The sequence below is a fragment of the Gymnoscopelus microlampas genome, assembly GCF_963454915.1.
Source record: "Gymnoscopelus microlampas genome assembly, chromosome: 20".
NCBI classification, from domain to species: domain Eukaryota; kingdom Metazoa; phylum Chordata; class Actinopteri; order Myctophiformes; family Myctophidae; genus Gymnoscopelus; species Gymnoscopelus microlampas.
Window position 1 is genome coordinate 20,116,678 of NC_139957.1, and position 24,914 is coordinate 20,141,591.

The window sequence follows — 24,914 nt, forward strand, 5'->3', positions numbered from 1 at the left end:
TTTTAGCTCAAGACCCAAAAGAGAAATCTGATGATTGCCCGGGACCCAAACTAGTGAAAATAGCAGATCTACAAGCTCACAAGGCATCACTTTGCGCCGCATTGCGAGCTTGCAGATCTGCTATTTTCAGTACTTCTTAAACATTTGTTTTCTAATTTAGGGCATTTCTTTAATTATTTGTTTTATTTTATTCGTGAAATTTTTTTTTTTACATATTTTGAAATAATAATAATTAATGACAACATTTAGGAAACTTAAGGATGTTCACTTGCGAGTTGCGACCCACGAAAATGGATCCTTGACCATAAATAGGTCCCGACCACAGACTGTGGTCCCGACTCACTGTTTGGGCTATATACTAACCAATCACAGAGCAGCTGTCTGTCGGGTCAATCCTCACGGACTATGGGATGTCTACCGAGCCGGCAGCGTGGCGGGGAGGGACTATGCAAATGAGCTGATCTGAAAGAGATGCTTCCCCGCTCCTGTGAACTGGGACACACAGAGCACTTGCTCAGAGAGAGAGAGAAAGAGAGAGAGACTCAGCCTCGTGGAAGCTGCTACACTAGTAAACAAAACAGCTCATTCGCTTCATTCGACCAAAACATTGCAACATGGCTTCCAAGTGTCCCAAGTGTGAGAAGACGGTGTATTTCGGTAAGTGATGGTTGTCCACTTTCACTACACTAGAGCACTGAAATGACTGATCTGATTCTGTTTGAGTAGCAAGACGTCACTTGTTGTAGACAATGAATGACATGAATGTCTAGGATATTATAGATATTTGCCTTTATTGTTTACAATATTAACTTGTTATGTGTTGTTATTAACGGCATCTAGGATAGGATTGTGCTGCAAGTTTGTGGTGGTTTTCACAGAATGAATGACACTTCTCGTTGCATACCTTGTCTGTCTCTGTGTCATCATAATAACATCCTAATATTTAATGCATCAAGCTAAATGATCCGTCTATGTGGGGTGAATGTGTAACCAATCCCATGCCACATTCACTTTAAGAGAATGTACAGAAATATCGTTCACAGCATTCCTTGGATTATGTATTATTTATTTTCAGTGGTGGAAAAATTACTCACATTTTGTACTCAAGTATCCATATTGCATTATAGAAATACTCTGTAACAAGTAAAATTCTAAAATTTAACATTTTACTTGAGAGTAAAGGTACAAAAGTATTGATATCAAAATGTACTTGAAGTACCAAAAGACAAGTAGAAAGTACTCATTATGCAGAATGTCCCATTTTTAAAATGTATACTTTAAAAAAAAAATGCAGATCTACAAGCTCACAATGCATAGCATCGCTTCGCATTGTGAGCTTGTAGATCGGCAATTTAAATGACCGAAATGTATATGGGGCTAAAGTGGGTTTTGTAATAATATTCAAAATCTACAAAGTAACTAGTAACTAAAGTTTTCAAATAATTGTAGTGGAATAAAAAAATGCCTCTGATATGTAGTGGAGTAGAAGTAAAAGTATAGAAAATTGGAAATACTCCAGTAAAGTAAAAAAAAACTCAATTCTACTTAAGTACAGTACTTGAGTAAATGTCCTCAGTTACTTTACACCACTGATTATTTTAGAACAAGAGTGAATGAACCCAAAACCTTTCAATGTCAATGATTCACAGAGACAGCCTCTCTGGAGAGTTGAGCTGGCTCAATGTAAACATAGATATATAAGGGGCTAAATTCCCCAACCCCAAAAGGCTTCTTAGATTTGTTTCTTTATTTAGTTGGGGTGGAGGGGGGGGGGGGGCTATGCCATAGTTAATTTGTTGTTTTTGGCATATTCACAAGCATGACAGTTGGCAATGGGAGTTGCTGGGTAGTGGGTACCCTTGCCAAGAGTGCAATAATACCATATGCTGAATGTGCCCACTCATAGATGATCATGGTAACGGTGTTATGCTCTTATCTGTGTCAGTGGGAATACAACTTCCCACTCGTCATGTTTATGGTATTAAAGGTCTAATGTGGCACTTTTTCACCGCAAAAACACATTAATTGAATAGTGTGAGACAGAGATCATCATCACAGTAGATACATTCTGTCGTATGTTCAGTTAAAGTAATTAAAAATCTCTTCTTTTATCCTAATTTTCTCAAGTGTGTTCATATGCTTTTCTCTTTTTTTTTGGTAACCCCGTTGAACCCTGACCAATCAGCTATGTTTATGTTTATGCCCTCAACGCGTAATCAAAAACAATTAATTATTTCCAGCAACGGTCATCCATCCGTACAGTTCATGGCACAGCGAGCTGTCATGGGGTCAAAATCAATTATGAGAGAGTGGATGGGAAGCCTTTATTACATAACAGGCAACGACAGAGAGTGCACATCACAGATGCTGCTCATCCAGTGGGTCCCACTAGTCACTGTGGTGGAAGAAGTACTACATTTCTTTATTTAAGTAAAAGTATCAACACTGCAATGTAGATATACTCTGTTACAAGTAGAAGTCCTGTATTAAAAATGTACTTGAGTAAAATGACTAAAGTATCGCCATCAAAATATACTTAAAGTACTAAAAGTTAATGTGCTCTTTGTGCAGCCGATCTACAAGCTCACAATGCATCAGCTTGTAGATCTGCTATTTTCAAATGGCTGAAATATATATAGGACTGAAGTAGCCTCGTTCCCAGCCTTAGAGAAAAGGGGCTGAAGTGGTTGTGTTTTCTTTTATTATAATCAAAATCTACAAAGTAAAATAAAGTCGTTTTCAAATAATTGTAGTGGAGTAAAAGTACAATATTTGCCTTTGAGATGTAGTAAAAGTACGGAAAATCGGAAATACTCCAGTAAAGTAAAAAATAGTAAATACCTCAAAATTGTACTTAAGTACAGTACTTGAGTATGTGTACTACTTAGTTACTTTACACCACTGCAAGTCACTGGGCTATAATAATGTTCAGGGAAAGTAAGATTTAGTCTCCTGCAATAGTAAAACATTTGCAACTTATTCCTCCTTTACCGTTTGTAATCTGTAAGTACTTTTAATGAATTAAACATTGTAACCAACCTGTATGGTAGAGTATGTTAATACAATACTATGATTAATTATCACTCAAATAACTGCGATTAACGATTTAATTGTGTTTCTGTCGTTAAATGAATGGATAAAAATGACATTTCTGTTTGGCTTTTAGCTTTCATAAACAAAAGTTGCACAGGGCAGATATGACAAATAACATATATTTAATTACTTTATACTTGAAAATAAATAAATAATAGTGGAAATGCGACACGTTTTGAGCTTATAGATCGGCTATTTCCACTATTTTTGTCATTTTCTGAAAATATATGACATTGTTTAACATGGAATTGATTATGACGATTATGCAAAAATAATTGCGATTATATAAAATAATTACGATTAGACGATTATGTAATAATTGTGACAGGCCTAGGTTTTACAGTTGCAATTACCTCTCTCCGTCGGGAGAGGACATAAAACATACGGATTATAGCCTTAATTCACAGCAATGAACCAGCAAGTGAGTCATAACTCCTCTGCTTATTTTTCTCCCTCCTTTCTTTTATATAACATAATACGATCTTTCATTGGAAGTTATTTTTACAGGGGCTGGTTAGGGTGTAAAATGTGTTGGGGCGGAACATGCCTTGGGCTGAGTCGACACTTGAGCAGCAGGGTTGATGCTGGCTGGCCCAGCGTAGAATTAGCCTTATAGACGTCAGAGAGTATAGGGAGGATGAGAGTGACAGAGACACGGGGAAGAGAAAAAGGCTGTGTTATTAAGGTTTCAGTCATCGCAAACGGAGGGTGTGGCTACGATGAGGCATGGGTGGGGTCGGGGAGAGTGCCATTTGGACGTTTGGACATTTCTGCTGCCCACAGCTTAGAACATCATCAACATGATGTCACTGAGGAATTCCAGAATGCTACTGTGGAAGCAGCTCACCAGCTCCCAGCTCCACACAAATCTCCTACGCTACGTCTCACTTTTCCTTTCCTGAGACCAGAGGAAGAGAGAGGGAGACGGAGGCAAGTGAGGCTTATCCTGTGAGGCATTGATGTTCCGTCTGTGGATTTGGAATGATTGGCTTAATTGTCTTATTCCTCAGCTGTATACAGGAATAAAATGGTCCCTTTCCTTGTTGAGAAAATAAAAAAAACACTCATGCACTCATGCTGTGCTATATAGAGTGGCGAAAGGCCCGCCCCACAGAATACGCACCTGGCCCGACCAGCTGGCATTGGCCAATACTGGAATTAAAGGGTGAGGCGTTTTACTCCACCCCGCAGCTTACTGCATGAGCGTCATTTCAAACGGCAGCGGTGAGCCACCGTCTAGGATGGAAATTGTTTTAGGTTTTAAGGAACTGTTTTATTATTTTCCGTTAGTCGCTTTTATTTGGCAGCTGCTGGCAGATGACTTACTTTCATGGCCACTAAAAGGCAAAATGTTGACTGTGGGATCAAACTGCTGTTCCTCCCTCACAGCTGCTCTCGCAGCTTTTCAATCACGCATGACCAACGTCAAGGAATGTTTTCACCCGCAAAATCCTCACAGATTTATTTTCTGCAAAAGAAACCACCCCCCTAAAAAACCCCAAAAGAAACCCAGGCTTAGCACTGGCATTAAAAGAATGCTAAACAACATCTCTAGGGTTTTTGGAGGAATTGCTTTTTCAGTATTGAGGGTTGAACTTCAGTTCCCCAGAGTGCACATTGTGGCTACACATCTGTCCTTCCCACTTCTCTGCAGATATCGGAAATGCACTGGGAACTATCGACTGACACGTGACTACTAGGTCACAGACTCAGATAACTGATGGCATGTGAGAGAGCACACACACGCGTAAGAGTACAGCTGCCCATCACATTCACAGCATGGCTCAACCAAACAAAACCTGAATTTGGGTTGAAAAGTGGCCCAATATAGAACTGTCTGGCTCTCACGCATGGCAAAACAAAGCAGTGGCTCTTTGTGCAATGAGCAAACAAGGAATTAATGGGATGGGGGAAGGAATGGCTTCCTGTTGATAGTCTTTTACTCTCTCAGTGACTTTCAATGCCTCTCACTTCTCACTCTCTCTCAATAGGTTTCTCTCTGTCACTTTCTCTGCACCCCCCCACTCCTCTTCTTCAATCTGTTGGTCTTGCTTCAGGCCCAGAATTCCTCTTATGAGTTTAAGTACAAGGGGGGGGGGGTTGCCTTTATGGTTTTGCAGAGACTCTCAAAGTTCTTCATGCATTATAATGAGAAACAACATCTCTATTCACACAAGGCACCCTCTGTCTCCGCGCGCTCATTTGCCCTTTCAGAGGACGGGCAGAATACCTTGGTCCTCTCAACCATTCCCTGACGGTGCGGAGGAGCCGCTCCATTTCCCACACACTCTTTTCATCCTCCTCCCTCTGTCCCAAACGTCCACACAATATCGTTTTCTTCCTAGTCTGGATACTGCTTTCCATTTGGCTGCCCCTCGGGCATCCTGAATGCGCCTTGTCTGTTATGTAACGTCACTTCTTGAGTCGGTGCCTCCTCCTCTGTGCCGTTGCATAACCTGCCACTGTGAGGCTAGTGAATGAGGGTCCTTTTTTTCCACCCCTCTGCCTTTTTTTGAGACACGAATGATCCGCTAATGGGGATGGCATTAAACCAGGTGCTGAAAGACAGGCTGCCCCCCCCCCCCCCCCCCTGCACAGGTGAAGCGCGGTGATCCACCTTGCAGCAGTGCAACCTCTTATGTAACTGCCGTGGGATAGAAGAACTGATTTGGCTTCCAGCCGTCTGATCACATTAAAGTCATACATGAACCCGAACCGTGAAGCATTTGAAAATTGGCCATGCATACAAAGGAATTATTCTAGTGTAGCGTATTCTTAGACATGGCGACTGCAGACATGGTCAACTTTATTAATTTAAAAGACCAAAGTGACTTCTTTCAAAACAGTTGCCCTACTGTCTGTTCTGTTCTGACTCAGTCACAAGATCATGGTGCAAAAGTGGCTATTTTAGATAACATCAAATTCATCCACTGACCATATAACCTAGATTTATAACTGTGTTTGCACCGCATGTCACTTTCATTGGCTCACTCCCCAGAATGCATGCCTAGTACTCTGTAGGCCGGTCATGCAGGACAGACCTATTTGTACCCCCCTTAGCCAGGGACACAATGTCCTGGCCAGTTTAGAGATGAGATGCTGTGTTGGGGAGAAAAGGCCTGGGGGGCGAGGGAGGGTGAACAACAAGCCATCAAGGCAGGACCGTGAAACGGTGCTTTGCCCCGCAGCTCTTCTGACCAACACAGACAGGATGTGAGTTAACTACAGCTCATTTACGTCAGCCAGCAGGATTCACGAGGTCAGCCTCTTTATTCACAGAGAGAGAGAGAGAGAGAGAGAGAGAGAGAGAGAGAGAGAGAGAGAGAGAGAGAGAGAGAGAGAGAGAGAGAGAGAGAGAGAGAGAGAGAGAGAGAGAGAGAGAGAGAGAGAGAGAGAGAGAGAGAGAGAGAGAGAGAGAGAGAGAGAGAGAGAGAGAGAGAGAGAGAGAGAGAGAGAGAGAGAGAGAGAGAGAGAGAGAGAGAGAGAGAATTAGGGAGGGAGAGAGACTGGAGAGGAAACCTCGCCTTGACTGAGGCGACAGACGACCTCCAGTGCCAAGTTTTGCTCCAGGGTTGCATCAGCCACGGAGAACCAACTCATATGTCTTGATATTTAAAATTGTAGTCTGTTCCTTTTCATCATGGGATTTGTCATAATAAATAGTACTCTTGGCTTATTAAAATAAAGACTTTTTAAAGTGACCTTTTTGGAGACCTGAAGAACAAGATTAAGACAAGAGACCTAAAATTCTAATTTTAGACTGTTAAGTGAAGTGGGATCCAGACACATATGTTCCAGACCAGAAGCCCCATTATCAGTCCCTCATCTGACAAAGCCACCATTATAACTAAGGAACTCTTACCGAACACATAGTCAAAGTCTCATCAAATTCATCTTAATGTTCAGCTATTGTCAGCTTAGCTATCACTTCCATTCAAGTCAAACAGAGAATTTACTTAAGAATCAGCTTAATTGTGAGTGTTGTTGAATCACACACACACACACACACACACACACACACACACACACACACACACACACACACACACACACACACACACACACACACACACACACACACACACACACACACACACACACACACACACACACACACACACACACACACACGGCTAGCCTCTTGTAGAAAAAAATAATTGATCATCCAAGTGTGCAGCACAATAGCAAAGCTACCTTTAGCTGTGTGACGTCATGGAATGTGGCGGATGTATACACTGCCCCCCACTGGTTAACATTGCATGCCAGAGTAAACCTTGGAGACTTGAATAGCCATTGTCTTTAACCCAAAGTAACAATGTCACATGTTCTTGAGGGTGTTCAAATTCCACAAGGCTGAATGGAGGGAGGATGCATTGAAGGAAACACAGGCTGCATGTTTTTTCCTTCCTGTCACTATAGGCATGTGTGCTTCAACACATATTTATCGCCACTTTATATATTGCACTCGAACCTGACAAACACTTTAATGCACTAGGTATATTTGACATTTGCTTCCAGTATTTCATATTTTACAAAATACTATGCTTCCATCAATATTCCGTAATCAACATCCATCTGTAAACTGAGATTTTAATCTGATTGTTATTTCTTTCCTGTCACTAGTGTGGCTTGTGTGCTAATTGTTAGCCCATGAATTTAAAAAAAAAATATATATTATTGTATATGATGCCAATTAATCCCAATTAATAACCCAATATATTCTATTTCCTGTTTTGTCACAAATATATTGATCCAGTATATTCAACATACATTTTCTCCTGTTCAGACTTTGGAGTCTTCAGGAGGAGTCAGGTGTGTTAGATGGGACATGCAAGCCTAGTTATCACATTACTGTGACAAAACAAGAAGTTCCTGCGTGGACTCAGCTGGTGTTGATAGAGGACTAGATGGAGGGGGAGGGAATGAGGATGGGGGTTGGAACAGGAAGAGAGAGTGTATTGCGGTATGAAGCACTTATGTCCATGCAGATGGGTCCATGTAACTTAGGCTAGAACACATTTTATTCCAGTCCACTGAAAAAGCAACACCAAGAATTACGTAATGAACAAGTAGGCTCTATTTAACACTCTTATGTCCACCCTTCCATCTTTGGCAAATCCCTGTAATAGATAATGCCTTTTCAATATCGACCCATGTAATGATGTAGATTATTTAGCTGCGAATAAATACAATATCAGATTTGTCGCTTGTGATAATGCAAGAGGGCTGGTATTCCCTCCCATACGCTGAGTAGTGTGTGTCACATTTCTGTGGCCATTTAATACAGTCATCCTGACATCCAGAAACATTAGCCCATTCAGTGCTTCCTAGATTGATTCACCCCCCGTCGATAACCGGGCCACTGTGAGTAATGGTTACAGAGATGAGCTGGCGTAGCGTAGCGTGCCATGCAGTGGACAGCACATTGTCCTCATTGTTGAATGGCATGCATTGGATTTCCCTACACTTCATCGTCTAATCGAATTATGGAGCGATAAGAGAGCACTCATACAGTATGAGGTCTCAGAGCCTCGGCCCCCGGCGACCATTGCCCACAGAAGTGCATGCTGGGAAGTTCAGCTGTGTAAATGTTTTTCCAGGGCTCGGTGGTTATTCATCTGTCACGATCAGTGATCAGTGAGTATTTGCAAACAATTTGTAGCGTTTGTTTTAATTAGCTTTGGAGCAGCACAGAGGTTGGGTATTCTGTAAGATGAAGAAGTGAGTGCCAGAATGTGTAAAGGATCACAGGAAAGTAGCTGTTAGTCAATGTCCTGTGATCTTCCAATTTATCCCACCCATCTGGTTCTCAAGCAAGTTAAAACTAATTCTTAGAATTAAGCAGCTTCAGTGGCCTACTTCTCAACCTAGTTCAGATCTTCTACTGTTCATGCTTTATACAAGTTGGGTGAGAAGCCTCCCCCCTCATACCTCCCACCCTGGGGAAAAATCACGTCCACTGTGATCTATGGTATTCGGGTACAGAAGCCCCTGTATCTGATGATAATTAAGAGACTGTAATTAAGGTGTTTGGAGAAATGGGCCATTAACTAACCCCCCTTAGACCCTCTTGTTAAATTACAAGTTCCGCTGGCTAATACACTCATCCAATTACAGTGTTTTTACAGCAGCAGCCCTGAGTCCTGTTCTGATACTGTAGCTGAAAGGTTCATATGCTATACTATAGTTTAGGCTAATGTTGAGGTTCATTGTTTTGTACCAACAAGAAATTAAAGCCTGCAAAAGATATTAAAGCCTGCAATAGGTTAAATATGTCAACAGGTCACTTTCAGTAACTTACTTTTCATTAAAATAAAAGAATGCATGTATCACATTGAAAGAGAAGGTGTTGTCAAGCAGTGGATATTTCACCTTGCAGTGAACTCTCGAGTTCTCCCTGGCAAAAAGAACAGCATCTCTTCCCAACATGCACTCTTCATAATTGCCGTCATTCTGAACAGGATACCTCCCCTCTAAGTATCAGTGCATCATGTAATACTGTAGAACAAACAAAACGTCTGATCTGATTATGGCCTTGATTGATATTTTTCTGATGCTGTGCTATCATTACAGGCAGAGTGGGAACACTTACGTCGTGCAATATCTCATGGCTAATCTCATATAGGCCCTGGACGATTTTCAAAGGACCCATATCTATTTGATGTTCATCTGTTGAATTTGCGCTCTGTAAAGGTTGATTCCAAACGCCTTATGACTCCAATTCCCGAGGAACAGAAGGTTAGCTGCTGTCAATGGTTCTCTCCGTGGGAGAATGTAGCAGGCTTTTTTGTGACGTACAGCCAGAGCTAACTCTGGCCTCAGATGATGCTAAATCAATGCAGGTATTATTGAATATTGTCCAACAGCCTAGACTCTAGAGCTGAAAGGTTTATCGAAAAATAATCAAAATCGCAATATGAACTACTGCGATATCCAAATTGCAGAGTCTGCAATTAATTGCATAGCCAAGAGGGTGGTCTAAACAACGTATTCTAGTGTATGGGCATAAAAGGGACAAGGACTGACAGATACAGAGATCATCATATATGGGCATCAACGGGGCAAGGACTGACAGTTACAGAGATCTGCTATATCAGTCGGATCAGCAGTGCGACGTAGGTGTGAGGACTGTGTTGAGGCCCGAACTGTAGATGTGAGGGCAGCGTAGTGGCCCGAACCTCTAGTGGGCTAAATTTAGCTAATGGGAAATGAACATGAAATAACACTCGTATGGTCCTTTTATGTTGACAGACAGTATCTAATGTTGTTGTAGTTATACTGTAAACAGTAAATACATTTGAAAATGTAATTGTTCTGAAAAATCACAATTTGTCATTTTTCCCAAATCATTCAGCTGTCCTGAGCCATCATCAATAACAAGTAGAATGCAGCTGCCACAGCTGTGATCTAATTGTTTCTAGTGCCAGGATTTTCTACCCGATAATGGAAAATCTGGCCTACGGATTAGATATAGGGCTATATCTGGCCTTTTGGCTGTTACTGTAACTATGTCAAGGTTGAGACTCAACCGTGTCTGAATATCATAACAATTAATGTAACTTGGGACTACATAGGCTGTTTATTAAGCATGCCATTATCATATATTTCCTCCCTCGCTGTGACAGTGTAACTGTAGGCCTATATTGTTGATAAATAACACTTTTGACTCATCTCAACTTGCATCAAATTGCAGAAACTTAAAGGCTCAAACCAGGTCATTTCTATTGACACTGTGGGGTTAAATCAGGTTACTGAACACACTGTGAGAATTGATAAGCTACAGTACCTCTGTGATAAAACCATATTGACAACACAGAGGAGAAAGCCACAGATGGAAGAGCTTAGCTCAGGAGCTTTCAAACATGGCTAAGCAGATTACAGCTGTGCAGGTATCATATTGTCGCTGATGGGTGGAAACCTTATATGTCCAAAATTGTTACTTTTCAGGAAATGGGAAAAAATAATGTCATTATTTTGTCTCAAGTAGTGGTTAATACTTTCGTCGTCCCTTTTTTGGCCATGTTGTTATAAGTGAAAGGTTTCAAAATGTTTCGACATTTTTGAAAGAATGGCACATTGACGCAGTGTGAGCTTGTAGATCGGCTATTTTTGCTACTTGTGCGTGACACGGTCATACCACAAAGTCTAAAATAGGGCTTAAGTGGTTAAAGGATGACTAATAGCATTAAGCATGAAAAAAAAACATGAAAAGATGAAATATGGAGATTTCCACGTGACAGCGACAGTATGGTTATTGGTCTGACCTCTGGCTGCTAATGCGGCTGCTTTCATTTCGTTGCTGTCGGGCATAAACCTCTTATCTCCATATTTTTACTTTTTGTGTTTTTCGTAAATAACCGCCCTACTTGATCACACTACAGGGTCACGCAAAAGCATCGAATGTAACAGATCTACAAACTCGAAAGGCAGCACAAAGCGACGCGTTTTGAGCTTGTCGATCTGCTACTTTTGCCATTTTTGAATTTGAATCCCGAAAAGTCTGTTTTGGATATATGAGGTTTCCACCAGACAGAGACGATTTGCTCTACTCCTCTGTGAGGCTAAATATTGAGCAGCACCATCATCATCATCATCTGTCAGTACTCAGTGATGTTCATAACGGGGGGAAAGAGGACGGCAGTGCTTATTGTTATAAAAGGGATAACACACTGCACTCAATTCAGATTTAACATGTAAGGCAGGCAGCTAAAGCTGATGCTTTTAGCTAGATTAAAGCTGCACTATGTAACTTTCCTCTTCTACCCCGGATTTTTACCCGATTTCCTGAGCAAGTACAGAATTTGTTTTATCATTGAGCTAATAGAGCCTGCCTGCTTGCTCAGGGGATAAATTGAATCTTGACCTTCAGGTCAAAATCTGTGTCAGATCCCGTCTTGGTGAGACATGACCTTTGACACTAATACTCTAATACTCTACCATACAGATTGGACAAAATCCTAAAATCACACAATTAAAGTCTTCTTCAGTTGCAGAAATTGTTTAATTTTGAGGTTTGTCATTAATACTTTAATACTAATTTGGAAGTGGATTTGGAGGTGTTTATTCATGCAAAGGCTTCAATTATGAACGGTTTCTGGAAGTACCTAAATCTAGCAAAATTTACTGGATTGAGAATTGGGTTCAATTAATTCAATGTCTTAAATTATTCAGATCTTGTAGGCTAATTCTACTGTGGAGATAAACAGGAAGCAGGCTTAACACTCTTTCCGCCTTGCATCAACACATAGTCGCGTATTGGTGCCTATATACAGTCAGTAAACACAGGCAGATTCCAAGGCAAATGCACTCCAAGGAGTCTGCTAAGCCAAGAAGGGAAATCCTGAATCAGACTGTGTTGATGTTGATGGTAGAGAAAAGTAATTGGCCTCAGTAGTGTTGACAGTGTTAAAAGTGAATATTCAGAGAATCTCCCCCGCGGACAGATAATTTGTTGACACAAGTGTGCATTTACCCTCACCTTGTTGCCATAACCAAGCAGAAGAAATGGTGGTCGTCTTTCATTATTAGTCGGGACATGCTGTAGTTTGATTTGTGTCCTGTCCACATACGTATATCCTAGTTTAAGGACTTTGGGAATGTTAAATGATTCTTATATAATAAACTGTAATACAGCTTTGCATTTCAAAATGACAGTTACACAGTGCTGTCTATAATACAGGTTTTATAATACAGTACATTAAACTTATGAAGAATTATGAAGAATTAAAGGAAACCGTAGAATAAGCAGGAGAAAATGAATTAGATATAATGGTGAACAAAGTAAATGGATTGCTATAAAAGGCTTTCTTGTACATAGCGTACTAAGTAGAGCTTTAAAAGATGCTACCACTTTGGCTAGCCTGAACTCCTCTCATAGGGTGTTATGGATAACTTTGTTTCACTGTTCAAAAATAACCAGGCTTTTCTGGAAGCAGTCCATTTCAAAAAGTGATGTGTGATCTGTCTCCATTGGCCAAAATCACACTTGGAATGAGGTTCTGAATCTGATTCACAGCAGATCATTCAAGGTGCATGCTCTGTGCCTTTTACACTTGGCATGAGTTTGTTGTTATACCTGTTATGTCTTGTCAACCAGTGATTTACTGTCACGGTTTGTTTTAAAAGTGTGTGAAGTCACTGGAGACTTTATATGTGTGTTGGTTTCAGTGTCTTCCTGTAGGCTTTGCAGTTTTGTTTTGTTAGTACAGCATTTTTAAATTAGAAGATCATTACTGTACATGAGCTCACTGGAGAAGTACATTACACACACAGGGGCAGTGGTCATGTAATTCTCTGCCCACAACAGAGAAGACAAGCCCCAATATATTATTAGGGAGCAGAACCTATTTGTCTACACACTGGGGAGTTGGCGCCAAACTTGTCAGATTTACCACTACACCAGCTAAAGGAGTAAGTCAGAGATCACCATATGTGGAGGATGTGCGAGCAAGGCTTGATGGGGTTACAATGTAACAAGTGGCAAGTATTATTCAAGAAATTGTGACTGGAATACTAGCAGTTGTGGGGGTGGGGTTAAAGAGCTGGGGACACACACACACACACACACACACACACACACACACACACACACACACACACACACACACACACACACACACACACACACACACACACACACACACACACACACACACACATTATAACTAACACCTCCCCATAATACAGACAGACACCCTTCTAACAACATCGCCCCGCTCTTACAATAACAACTGCCCTTTAAAATCAGGGAACTGTTAAACAGCACATTTTATCACCTCACATGTGCTTGGGTGCGCGCGCACACAGACACACACACACACACACACACACACACACACACACACACACACACACACACACACACACACATGGAGCCCATTTCTCTTGTCCTATTCATGTGCTTCCTTTTCAACACTCAGGAGGTGTCCTGCGGTTTGTGGTTATCCTCCAGTGTAAGGGGAAATAAATCACTAACACACGCAATGATATTGTGTGTACACACACACACACACACACACACACACACACACACACACACACACACACACACACACACACACACACACACACACACACACACACACATACATATTATGTCTGTTTGTGGGTAGATGTATAGCATTCATGAACAGTACTCTAAACACTGTCTAGAGGTGCCTTGAGGTTTGTGGCTATCTTCTGATTTAAGAGGAAGTCAATCACACTCCAGTGCACCACACACACACACACACACACACACACACACACACACACACACACACACACACACACACACACACACACACACACACACACACACACACACACACACACACACACACACTTCCTTAAACACTGTCGAGAAGTTCCTGGTGGGTTTGACTTTGCGGCTGTCCATCCAATTTAACTGGAAATCAATGATTTGGCATATGACTTATGATGGTCTTCTTATTCAACAGTAAAAGAGTCCCCGAGGAGGATTCATTTAATATCTTCTTCAGCGTTCTGCTCTGTGCTAGTCAGCATTCCTGTGTTCTTTTGTGTCTTGCTGGGAGGTCGCACCTCTTCGCTACTGGAGCTCTTCTCTAGGGCCTTGTTGTTGGCCGTTTGTCTCATTTGACAGTGAAAACTGACAGTGAGACTGATGGGTCGAGTAAACACAGACCCCCGTAGGGAGTATACGGCTTATCTGAAACAATGGTCCTTGTATGGGGGATTGGGGGCTGAATGGTGGGGAATACTGTAAGTGTGTGTGCGTGCATGTTTGTGTCCATCTGTGTGTTGCGTGTAGTAGAAGAGTGCACAGCTGCATGCGAAGTGTTTTGTGCTTAGTCTGATACGTGTGCGTGTCCGTGTCTTGTGTGCGTATGTGTGTTGTTGGGGGGGTCAGACAGAGGGAGGCGTAGGAAACAGACCCTGGTGTCCGGCTGTTTGTGCCCTGATGTGATAAGGAACGTGTTTCCTCTACTGTTCAAAAGGGGCCCTGCACGACTCCACGGGGCCCCATTGTGTGGAAGCTTGAGTGAGATTTATAATTGGAAAGTGTATAATTAGGGCATGTCTCTCGCCAGTCTAGGGGAAGCAGTCCTTCTATCGGCCTGGTAGACTTGAGGGGGTGGAAAAATAGGGGTGGGGTGTGGGGGGTGTGGGGCGGAGTGTTGTGTGTGTGTGTATGGGGGGTTAACACAAAGAGATCTGGGTTAGCTGTAGTCAACCCCCACCATTCCAGCTGGACGAGGGCTCATGCCACCGTCTGTCTATCCCTGAGATGACATCACCGGGGCATCCTGTGTGGTACACAAGCAGACTCAGTTTACCCCCTCTCCCCCCACAGTTAAATCAGTCTTTGGTGTGACAGCATCGTTTTTTCCCTTATTTTTTTTCGTTCCCAGGATTCAATGGTGCAGTGGCACCGAGCTAACAGACTCATCATTATTCTGTATAGTGAAGCAATGAGGAACGTAATTCCCCTCCTTTTTGGGATGTTGAACGGGGCATTATAAGCCGCACAAAGCTCGATACAATGGGTGAATAAATAAAGACCGTTGTTGATGGTAACTCGTATAAATGCTCCTTTTCTTTGACTGTTTTCACTCACAATATTTTCTCATCCTCCCCCTCCCCTTTCTCTCTTTCATGTACAGCTGAGAAGGTGTCATCACTGGGCAAAGACTGGCACAAGATGTGCCTGAAGTGCGACCGCTGCAACAAGCTTCTGACTACAGGGGGCCATGCTGAGGTGAGTGGGAAGCCCCCTAGCATAAGAGACCTTCCTAAAAGGGGATAAAACCCTATACTGTAGTTTGTTCCGGTTCAGGTTAAAAAACTACCAGAGGTGGAAAAAGTACTCACATTTCTTACTTAAGTAAAGGTATCAATAGAGGATATGCGCATGCTTAAAGTGAATGGCACATCGAGTGGCAAAGCGAGTGGCAAAGCAACGTGCAAAGTGAGTTTAACAATGTTTAATGTTGTTTAATGCAATCAAATATGACTTTTCTGTTTGGATGCATGGGCTGTCAAGGCCAGAAAGTATTTTTTTGACACTCAGTAGGCATTCCTGCATAACTTCCGGTTTTGATGATGATGTCACACGCATATCCTCTATACTGCAATGTAGAGATACTCTGTTTCAAGTAAAAGTCCGGAATTCAAAATTTACTTGAGTAAAAGTACAAGTATTGGCGTCAAAATGTACTTAAAGTACCAAAAGTAGAAAGTACTCATTATGCAGAATGTCCCATTTCACAAGTTTTCAAATGTATAAAAATCTACACATAAGCACATTATAATGCGCTTATAAGGCAAACACACAAGTGAGAGACACAGGGCAACACAGGTTAAAGCAGGGTTTAAATAACAGTAAGTGTGATTAGCATAATGGAGCGAAGGCGTGATAGTCTGCTCTGAGTGGTTGGAATGGAGTGAGACAATGAGTGGGCGTGATGACAGGAGATTGACAGTTAAGTGGGGCAAAAACACATGTGGAAACGATACAAAAAAACAACATGCAATGAATCAATCACTCACACCTACCGACAGGTACACACACACACACACACACACACACACACACACACACACACAGTCGGCAGTCCTTACGATGTCCCTATTTTGGGGCGAACCTTTTCAAACATTGACAAGCTCACTATTGCCATTATTACATGACGCTGTTGTGCGATGAAATATAAAATAGGCCCATTTATTTATAATTGAACCCCCCCTGCCTTACTATAAGCCTGTAACATCCCTCGGATGGGACTTCAACTTCTCTGGCCCTGCAGGATCACTTGGTGTCTGTTCTCTTGTCCTCTGTTATGTAATTACAGCTGTAGCACCCCTCAGCATATTTTCCCCCAACTGCGGGCCGTAGCAAAGTGCTGTTCCCTGTACGTCTAGCTTTGACCCAGCCACTTACTTATCATCCTTATCCCCCTTTCCCTGTCATGACCTAGCTACCAATTCCATGTCCCTCTCTCTGGACATGACTGAATATGCTGACCCCTGGAGCCTCTGCTCTGATTACGTCAGTGTCGGAGGCAGAACTCTTCCCCCGGTTCACACAGGAAGGATATGATCTCGGTCTGTAGTACACAAAAGCAATTTCCCTGCACACCCCAGAGGATGCTGTCCTGATGTTTAATCTCTATATGATTACTGTAACTTGTAGCCTACAGTATCATGTCCCTCGCTTTATTATTTCTCTCGCTCTCTCATCTCTCTCCGCCTCCATCCTCTCTCCATGGACGGCATCCAAATCTCGCCTGAGGCGGCACTGCCACGATGACAGGAGCCTGGCTTTAGCCGGGAAACTTTGTGCCCCTTTCATTGTCATGGAAACAGGGGGGATGGTGCAGGTTCAGGAGCCTTGGGAGACATAATTGCATAAAATGCAGGAATGTAAAAGGGATTTTTGGGTCACGGGAGGGTATGTTTGATGTTATCCCCAGGCCTGTGTACAGAAGGTTAGGCGACCTCAGAGCTCCCTTTTTAAAAGGGGAGTCTTGAGGGGAGATGAAGCCTGCCGTGGCCCCTCATCCGTGGGCCAAACAGAGGACGGCAGCTCCCGGAGGCTTGATGGCAGATGGCCAAGCTTCCAGGGAGAAGGTCACAAGTCTCCACTGTCCACAGCTTACAAGATCATGACTTCACTAATCCACCCCAATGTGGGCTGTTAAACAGGGCCTGGACCCAGAAAAGTCAGGCAGTATTGGGGTTAAAGATGGATGAACGGATAGATGCACAGATGAACAATCTATTGCGCTCTAATACTTAAACGTATGCTCCGTCGTACAACGGTGTCGCATGCCAAAAATGACAGACCTATAAGCTCACAACACAAAGCGGTGTGAACTAGTAGGTTGGCTATTTTCGGCGAGCGACACCATCGTACGATGAAGTATAAATTGGGCTTAAAATGACTTAATCTGGTCACAAATCTTTGGTCTGAACTACGATTTAGGATATATTGATATATTTCATTGAATTTAGAATTCCCCTCGTAATCTAAATTGTCACAGTGGCCAAAAACGTCCCCAACTCAAATTACACACACACAGTCTGCAGTCCTTAAGTAACGATGATCCCTAACAAAAGTAATGAATTATCGTGAATATATCTAGCATGCTATTACCATTGTAGCGATAACTAGCCCTAGATGGATGGCAGGGCGAGAGGACATTCTCAGATGTCAGGATATAGGATGTGAAAGGCTGGGAAGTGAGGGGGCTGTGGTCAGTCGGGGGGGATGGTTAATCCATCTTTAGGGTCCCCCTGCCACTGGCATAAAATAGATCCAGAGGCAGGGGCGACTGCACAAGGCTGTGCAAAGTACCAGACCCAGACTGGTTCACTGGACAATGGGGGCCTGTGTGTGTCAGTTGGATTGGTTCTGAGAAAGTCATCAGTGGCTAGTCACGGACCAGGCACAGCGTTAGCAGCCAAATCTGTGCGGAACTCATAAATGTCACACAGGATGTCTAACTGTCTGTCTGTCTGTCTGTCTGTCTGTGTTTTTGTGTGTGTGTAATGTGTAATATACTGCATTTCTTTGTGATTGTGTATGTGCAGTTGCGTGGCGTGTGTGTGCGTGTGTGTGTCTTTAACAGTAGCACATCCTGTTGTGGCTAATGCATTATTGAGGGAACAGGCCTTTCTGTTTCTTGCTGTGCTCCAAGGGAAGAGAAGAGCTTGTGGGGTTCATTGTAAAGCTGGCACGTGGTGGAGCAGCAAGTGTGTGTGTGTTTGTGTGTGCTTGCATGCACGTGTGTGCGTGCCTTGTTTCACACCAGGTTTTTATTTTAATTTGTTCCTCTCGCCACTTGGGCACTGGCGCTGTGCCCGTGGCATCGCTACCATCCGCTTGGTTCTTCTCAACTATGGGCATTGGGATCTGGACCAATGACGACCCAGGCCTGTTCTGCCCTCGCTGACCGATGACTGCATGCCCTTACACGACCGCCAGTTTCCCAGCATGCACCTGCGGGAGCAGCAGGCCAGCCGTGTCTTAGACCAGACTGAAAACACAGGCAGGGACGTGCACGCACAAACTCGCATTCCTTTCAGGGATGTGTGTGTGTGTGTGTGTGTGTCTGTGTGCACATGGTTGCACGTCAATAAATTCTTCTGTTTCCTGGATGTCATTATTATGTGTTGAGGGAACTTGTGACAATGTCACCAGACAAGGTTGAGGTGGAAATCACAGAGGAACGCAGGATTCCCCTTTTTAGTCATGCTCTGTCTTTCCTCCCTACTGTACTTTACTGTACACCAAAATAGAAATTAAATCCACAGGATAACAGAACACAAGGCGTTGATGTGACATGATAATGTAACATCCATACGTTTTGTCTGTCTACAGGCAGGTTATTACCGGGAAAATTACACAGCTGTGGTAAATAACCATGTGATGCTTGTAAATATTTAATATTTACCTTCTGTCTTGTTGTTTTTCTAACATCCCACAGCATGATGGAAGGCCTTACTGCCACAAACCATGCTATGCTGCCCTCTTTGGACCAAAAGGTATAGTACATCATTTCATTTCACTCTTCACTGTCACTCATACGTCTCACATACAGTATCACTGGCTCACGCAGCACACCACTTACGTGAGAAAATGATAAATTGATTTGCTATCCTTGGACAGACAATTTTGCGAAGAGAAGCAAACAGTAAATGAAGTAGTACAGTATGTTGTAATCGATACACCTCAACGTAATACTTAACATAAATTACACTGTTTTATTTCCCTCTCTCGTTGCACTTACAGGTGTGAATATTGGAGGGGCGGGCTCCTATGTTTATGATGCACCTGTCAACAACAACAACCCTACTGCTGTGGACTCGGCACCCAAAGCTGAGGAGAAGAGAGTCTTTGTACCCAAGGCACCAGCAAAAGGTACATGGCATTTTGTGTACTGTATGTATGTTTAAATACAGTAAAAACCTCATTATACCCTTATTTTAACTCTGAGAGTCTACAAATATGGAAGTGAAATCGCTTTTGGTTGTGTGTTGTTTAGAGGTACCTCAAGGTGTGATTGGGATAGATCAGACGCTGTGTTTATGATTTGTGACAATTGCTGCCAAGGACCCTCCCGCAAGCTTTGGAAGCCAGTCGTGGCCAATTGGAATGGAATATGAAAAATCTGACCGATAAATCTTGATCACATAACTCTAATCTGCTATCACACTTCCCAGATTTGTACACTCTCAGAGTTGCAAATGGATCAGTCTGGGAACTCATCGGCAAAAAAAAAACCCATCTGTCTTGAGAGATTGATAAATGAACACTGAGGGTTTTACTGTGTATAAAAGTCAAAAGTATGCATGTGCATTCAGTTGTGTTGCGCGTGTGTGTGCGCATGCGTGTGTGCGTGCGTGATACATGTGCGCATGCAGTGTTGCTATGCTCATTTGGGAAGTGGTTGCACTGTATTTTAATGACGTGACACGCACGTCGCTTAACACCTACAGTACAGGTCACACAATGGACAATTGATATGCATATAGGCTAATTCCTATGTTAACGTACCTGGCGTGAGTCGGGAGCCTTTGTAAACTTTGATGAAGTGTGAATTTAAAGTAGTTTTAAATCTATGCGTGTGCCTGCGAGTCCCCCTGGTCAAATAAGTGGTTGCACGGCGTGCAACCCCGTCCACTGAGCATTGCACCCCTGTGCGCATGGTAGTATTCATGTTGTTTGTGTGCACACAGTCTTTTCTGTTGCTGACTCTGATAAAGACCTCGATACAGGAATACTCTGGGGACATCGAAAGGGGCCAGTTGATCGATGGCCAGGGGACACACATCCTCTGTCAGCATGTGCTATTTAAAGGAGAAACTAGCCATTTAGTCCTATGTTCTATGTTGTTTTCCTGTTTATTGATGATATCCATGTGCAGTTTACATAAAGTATAATGGCAATTTCCAAAAGTCATCTGTAATCTTTGTCCTCTGGCTCCACCTACAGTTGCTAGTACAGTATCACATGTTTGCCACGTGCATTAGCACTAAGTGGGATGAAAGCAAAGTGAATTTTTGGAGTAAAGGCACTGAATAAGATTACTGTATCTACCTTGGCAACCAACATCGCATTATTATAAAATATTTTTGGATTATTTCATTGTTTTTCCAGATTGCTAGATATCTTAAATCTAAATTTCAGTAGTTAAAGTATTATACAACCTACTAGCACTATACTATGGAGGAAATTAACAGAATCACAGTCTTGTAAGATTTTAAGGAAGCCAGGCTTAAGACGTTAACAAAACTGTAATGTGTTTGCAATGTGTTTGCAGCTGGCAGCATCACCACTTTCTCTGGTGAAGCCAACCTGTGTCCCAGATGCAGCAAGAAAGTATACTTTGGTAAGTAATCCCAGACACCGCCTACACAAAGAGTGATAAAACAGGTTGGAAACGAAAAGAATTGGTTGCCATGGTGTCTGAGATGCTTTTCTTCTGTGTGTGTGTGTGTGTGTGTGTGTGTGTGTGTGTGTGTGTGTGTGTGTGTGTGTGTGTGTGTGTGTGTGTGTGTGTGTGTGTGTGTGTTAACAGCTGAGAAGGTGACATCACTGGGCAAGGACTGGCATCGTCCCTGTCTGCGCTGTGAAAGGTGCAGTAAGACCCTGTCTGCTGGCAGCCATGCAGAGGTAAGGGGGAGGGAGTGAGAGAGACATACAGAAAGACAGACAGACAGACAGACAAATAATGAAGGAAAAAACACAGAATTTAAGGGAACAAAGGCTGGAAAGGTAAATTAACTGGTCAAGTAGAATGATACAGAAAAGGGCAAGTAAAAAACAAACAGCCCAAACTGATTTATAGGAAGAAAAAAACAGAGTCCGTAGGGAAGGGAAGAGAGGACATACACGGTGGGGAACAGGAATATGAGACTGTTCTTACTGTGTTCATGCTTTGTTTTGTTTTCTTACAGCATGACGGCCAGCCGTACTGCCACAAGCCATGCTACGCCACTCTGTTCGGGCCCAAAGGTAACCGCTAGGGGGTGCTATCAACCCACCAAAAAATCAGCTTCACTTGACACAGATTGTTGTTACATTCAAGCACTGGATCCATGCTGCACATGTTGTACAGGAAGTATTACAATGAATGAGAGATTGCAAAATGTATTTGTCAGCATCGAAACAGTCCTGTGAGAATCCTGTCGCAGTCAGGAAGTCTTTCGCAACATGTGTGTGCTCAAAACTGATGCTTTTTCTCATTACCCCGTATCTCAACCCGTGATACCCACTGTGCCTGTGGTCTTGTGCTCTTCCAGGGGTGAACACTGGTGGCGTGGGCAGCTACATCTATGACAAGGAGCCCAGTGCCGTGACCCAGCCCTGAGCCTCCTGTCCCCAGCCTCATCCCTCCTCTGCTCCGCAACACTCTCTACCATCCACCACAGTATTATTTGTAGCCCCTCTCTCTCCCCAATGTATATACTGACCTGAAAACACAACCCTGTTGCTCACCTAGATCTTCTCCTCTGCCTCTGCTGTTCTCCTCAACTCTGACCCCCTCCCCCTTACGCCTAATTTGTACTTGGTTGTGCGTGAACAATAGCAGATTTTCCAAGCTCAAAGCGTGTCACGCTGTGAGCTTGTAGATCGGCTATTTTCGGTGTGCGACACTGGCGGGCAACTCAGTATAAATCCGGTTTTATTCACGATACATGCTTCCCAGGTCTAGACTCCCCACCTGGGGTAGTGATTCATTCATTAGTGTTTTACTGCATGTACTGTACTACTGGCCTCTCTGTTTGATGCCTGCTTTCCCCTGCTTCACTTTAATGATTCATGTTATTCACCCCCACCACCCACAACCACACATATTACATTTCACCTTGAGAGCTGCAAGAAGATAGGAATGCTCTATAATATTCAATTTTAGCACCCTTGTAACATCGCGATTGAAAGCATGTGTGGCAAGTGGGGGGGTTTGATATGATGCAAAGTGAAAAACCATCTACTTAACTGACCGAAAGTGATTCTCAGGTGTGGAGTGGTGCATTATGGGTGGTGATGCAGTGCATTTACGTTCATGTGCTGATAGCCGGAGGAATGTCACCTCGGAGGTGGCTGAAGCACACACAAGTGTTCCTCAGGAGCATGTTGCCAATACATTTGAAAAGGATTTTCTTTCCTTTTCTTTTCTTTTCTTTACTCTTTTTTGTTTTGTTTGAAGACTGCACTATCTACCGTCTGGCCGCATGACAACATTCCAGATCAAATGGGTTTGGAAGAAGACAGAAAAACAAAGTGGGGCTCAGTTACAAAGATGTTCAGATTATTGTCTAAAGATGGCACAGCTGATGCTTTAGGCCAGCGTATTTCTTAGGGGTTCTGTTACAAGTTGAACAGGCAGAAGGCACACTTTAAAAAGGATTTAATCATTGTCATGTTTCTGGGTCTAGTTTGGGACGGCATGCGCGTGTGTTACTTTTCAGCACAGTGTCATGTTAATGTCAGCAAACGTGTCAATGTGTTTTTAACTTAAGTTTTGAAAAGCCACTCATGCCGGCCTTGTCTCAAGCTATAGACACATGCACATGTTTTAAGTGACATCTTTTTAAGAGTGAAGGGCTGTGGGTGAAAATATGGGAGGGTAAGGGGGCTGTGGAAAATAGGTTCTAACTCGTGCCAGGGGACAGGGTGGTATTTATTGATTTCTTAATCCAAGTCCTTTTAAAATTGCATTAGGCTTTTTACTACTTCCCCTATGGGACACATTATAAAGGAGGGGACACTAGACAACATAAACTGTATAATTAAATCTGACATTTTTTGGTTATTTTCTAGTAAATAACCCTGCTGTTATTTTTCCTTGTGATATTATGATGACGACATGCTATTTGAAAGTATTGTATCTTTTATTTGCCATTAGCGGATTTCTAACCTGTAGAAACAAATGAGCAAGACATTACAGACAAGTCATTCATGTAAGAATGTGCATTCTAGTATTATTGCGACTGTTACTGTGTTTATTTTTTGTCTATTCTATGTAGCGGAGCTCTGAACCTTGCAGGGCCAAAAATGACACGCTGCACTTAAGCACCCGCTGAATTTGTCTTATTTAACCTGGATAAATATGTTGTTCCCCCTGTTGTTGTTTTTTTCTGGACTTGCAATAAACACTACATGTTCTGTGGTATTTCTGAGTTTGCTTTCATTTGCTATTCAAATGTTAGTTTTGGCTGTATGTGAATATTTGGATTTGAAAGTCAAAATTGTTTTTAATTTGTTGACTTCTGTACATTGGGCTCCTTTGGTCTTCAGCCATGGCCCTGTATTCACACCCTGACTGACATATATCTAATAAGAGTGACTCATGTATTGCCTCATTACCTGAGGAATCAGCTTCTGTCACAATAATGTGTACTTCCCAGTTTAGACAGGTGTCAGAGAAAGAGAGGCATGCATTGTTCTGAACCATGTAAGGAGTCTAATTGTGTGTGTGTAGCCTAAGGCTTAGCTGTGTGTTAAAAAGAAAGTCCAAGCATACACACACTGTAAACGAAGAGCTATTTGTACAGTTTTTTTTACTCTAGTTGTCATTGTATGATGGTGTTGCAGGAAAATATTGTTTATTTTTTCACCTACTATATAATGATGCCAGGTTGAAAGTACTAATGATAACCTATGTTAATCTAAGGCCTAGGCTACTCCATGGTACGATGGTTATGGAGTTGGTTAAGACTTGAACTAATAGGTAAGGGTTAAATGTGTATGATGTGAGCAACTAATTGGAATGCTCCCACCTACTTGGTGTGGGAGGTAAGCTCATGCATACAAACATTGGTTCATTGATTGGCAGCCACAGGAATGCCTGCCACCT

General features: G+C 42.6%; 1 protein-coding gene across 1 annotated transcript; it reads left to right on the top strand.

Annotated features, from left to right (window-relative positions):
- The first annotated feature begins 522 nt into the window (after nucleotides 1–522).
- On the top strand, nucleotides 523–24,230 carry crip2 (cysteine-rich protein 2). Its single transcript, XM_084043932.1, has 8 exons — nucleotides 523–657; nucleotides 15,717–15,811; nucleotides 19,539–19,596; nucleotides 19,844–19,972; nucleotides 21,375–21,443; nucleotides 21,633–21,727; nucleotides 22,012–22,069; nucleotides 22,357–24,230. Exons 1-8 carry the CDS (start codon nucleotides 615–617, stop codon nucleotides 22,422–22,424), a joined length of 615 nt encoding a protein of 204 aa, XP_083900058.1. The 5' UTR covers nucleotides 523–614; the 3' UTR covers nucleotides 22,425–24,230.
- The last annotated feature ends 684 nt before the right edge of the window (nucleotides 24,231–24,914 follow it).

Bases quoted from the DNA above. Each gene is read 5' to 3' on its own strand.
- crip2 (XM_084043932.1), top strand. From the start codon at position 615: ATGGCTTCCAAGTGTCCCAAGTGTGAGAAGACGGTGTATTTCG. The intron at 658-15,716 runs GTAAGTGATGGT...TTTCATGTACAG, and splicing joins TGAGAAGACGGTGTATTTCG to CTGAGAAGGTGTCATCACTG. The intron at 19,597-19,843 runs GTATAGTACATC...TTGCACTTACAG, and splicing joins TGCCCTCTTTGGACCAAAAG to GTGTGAATATTGGAGGGGCG.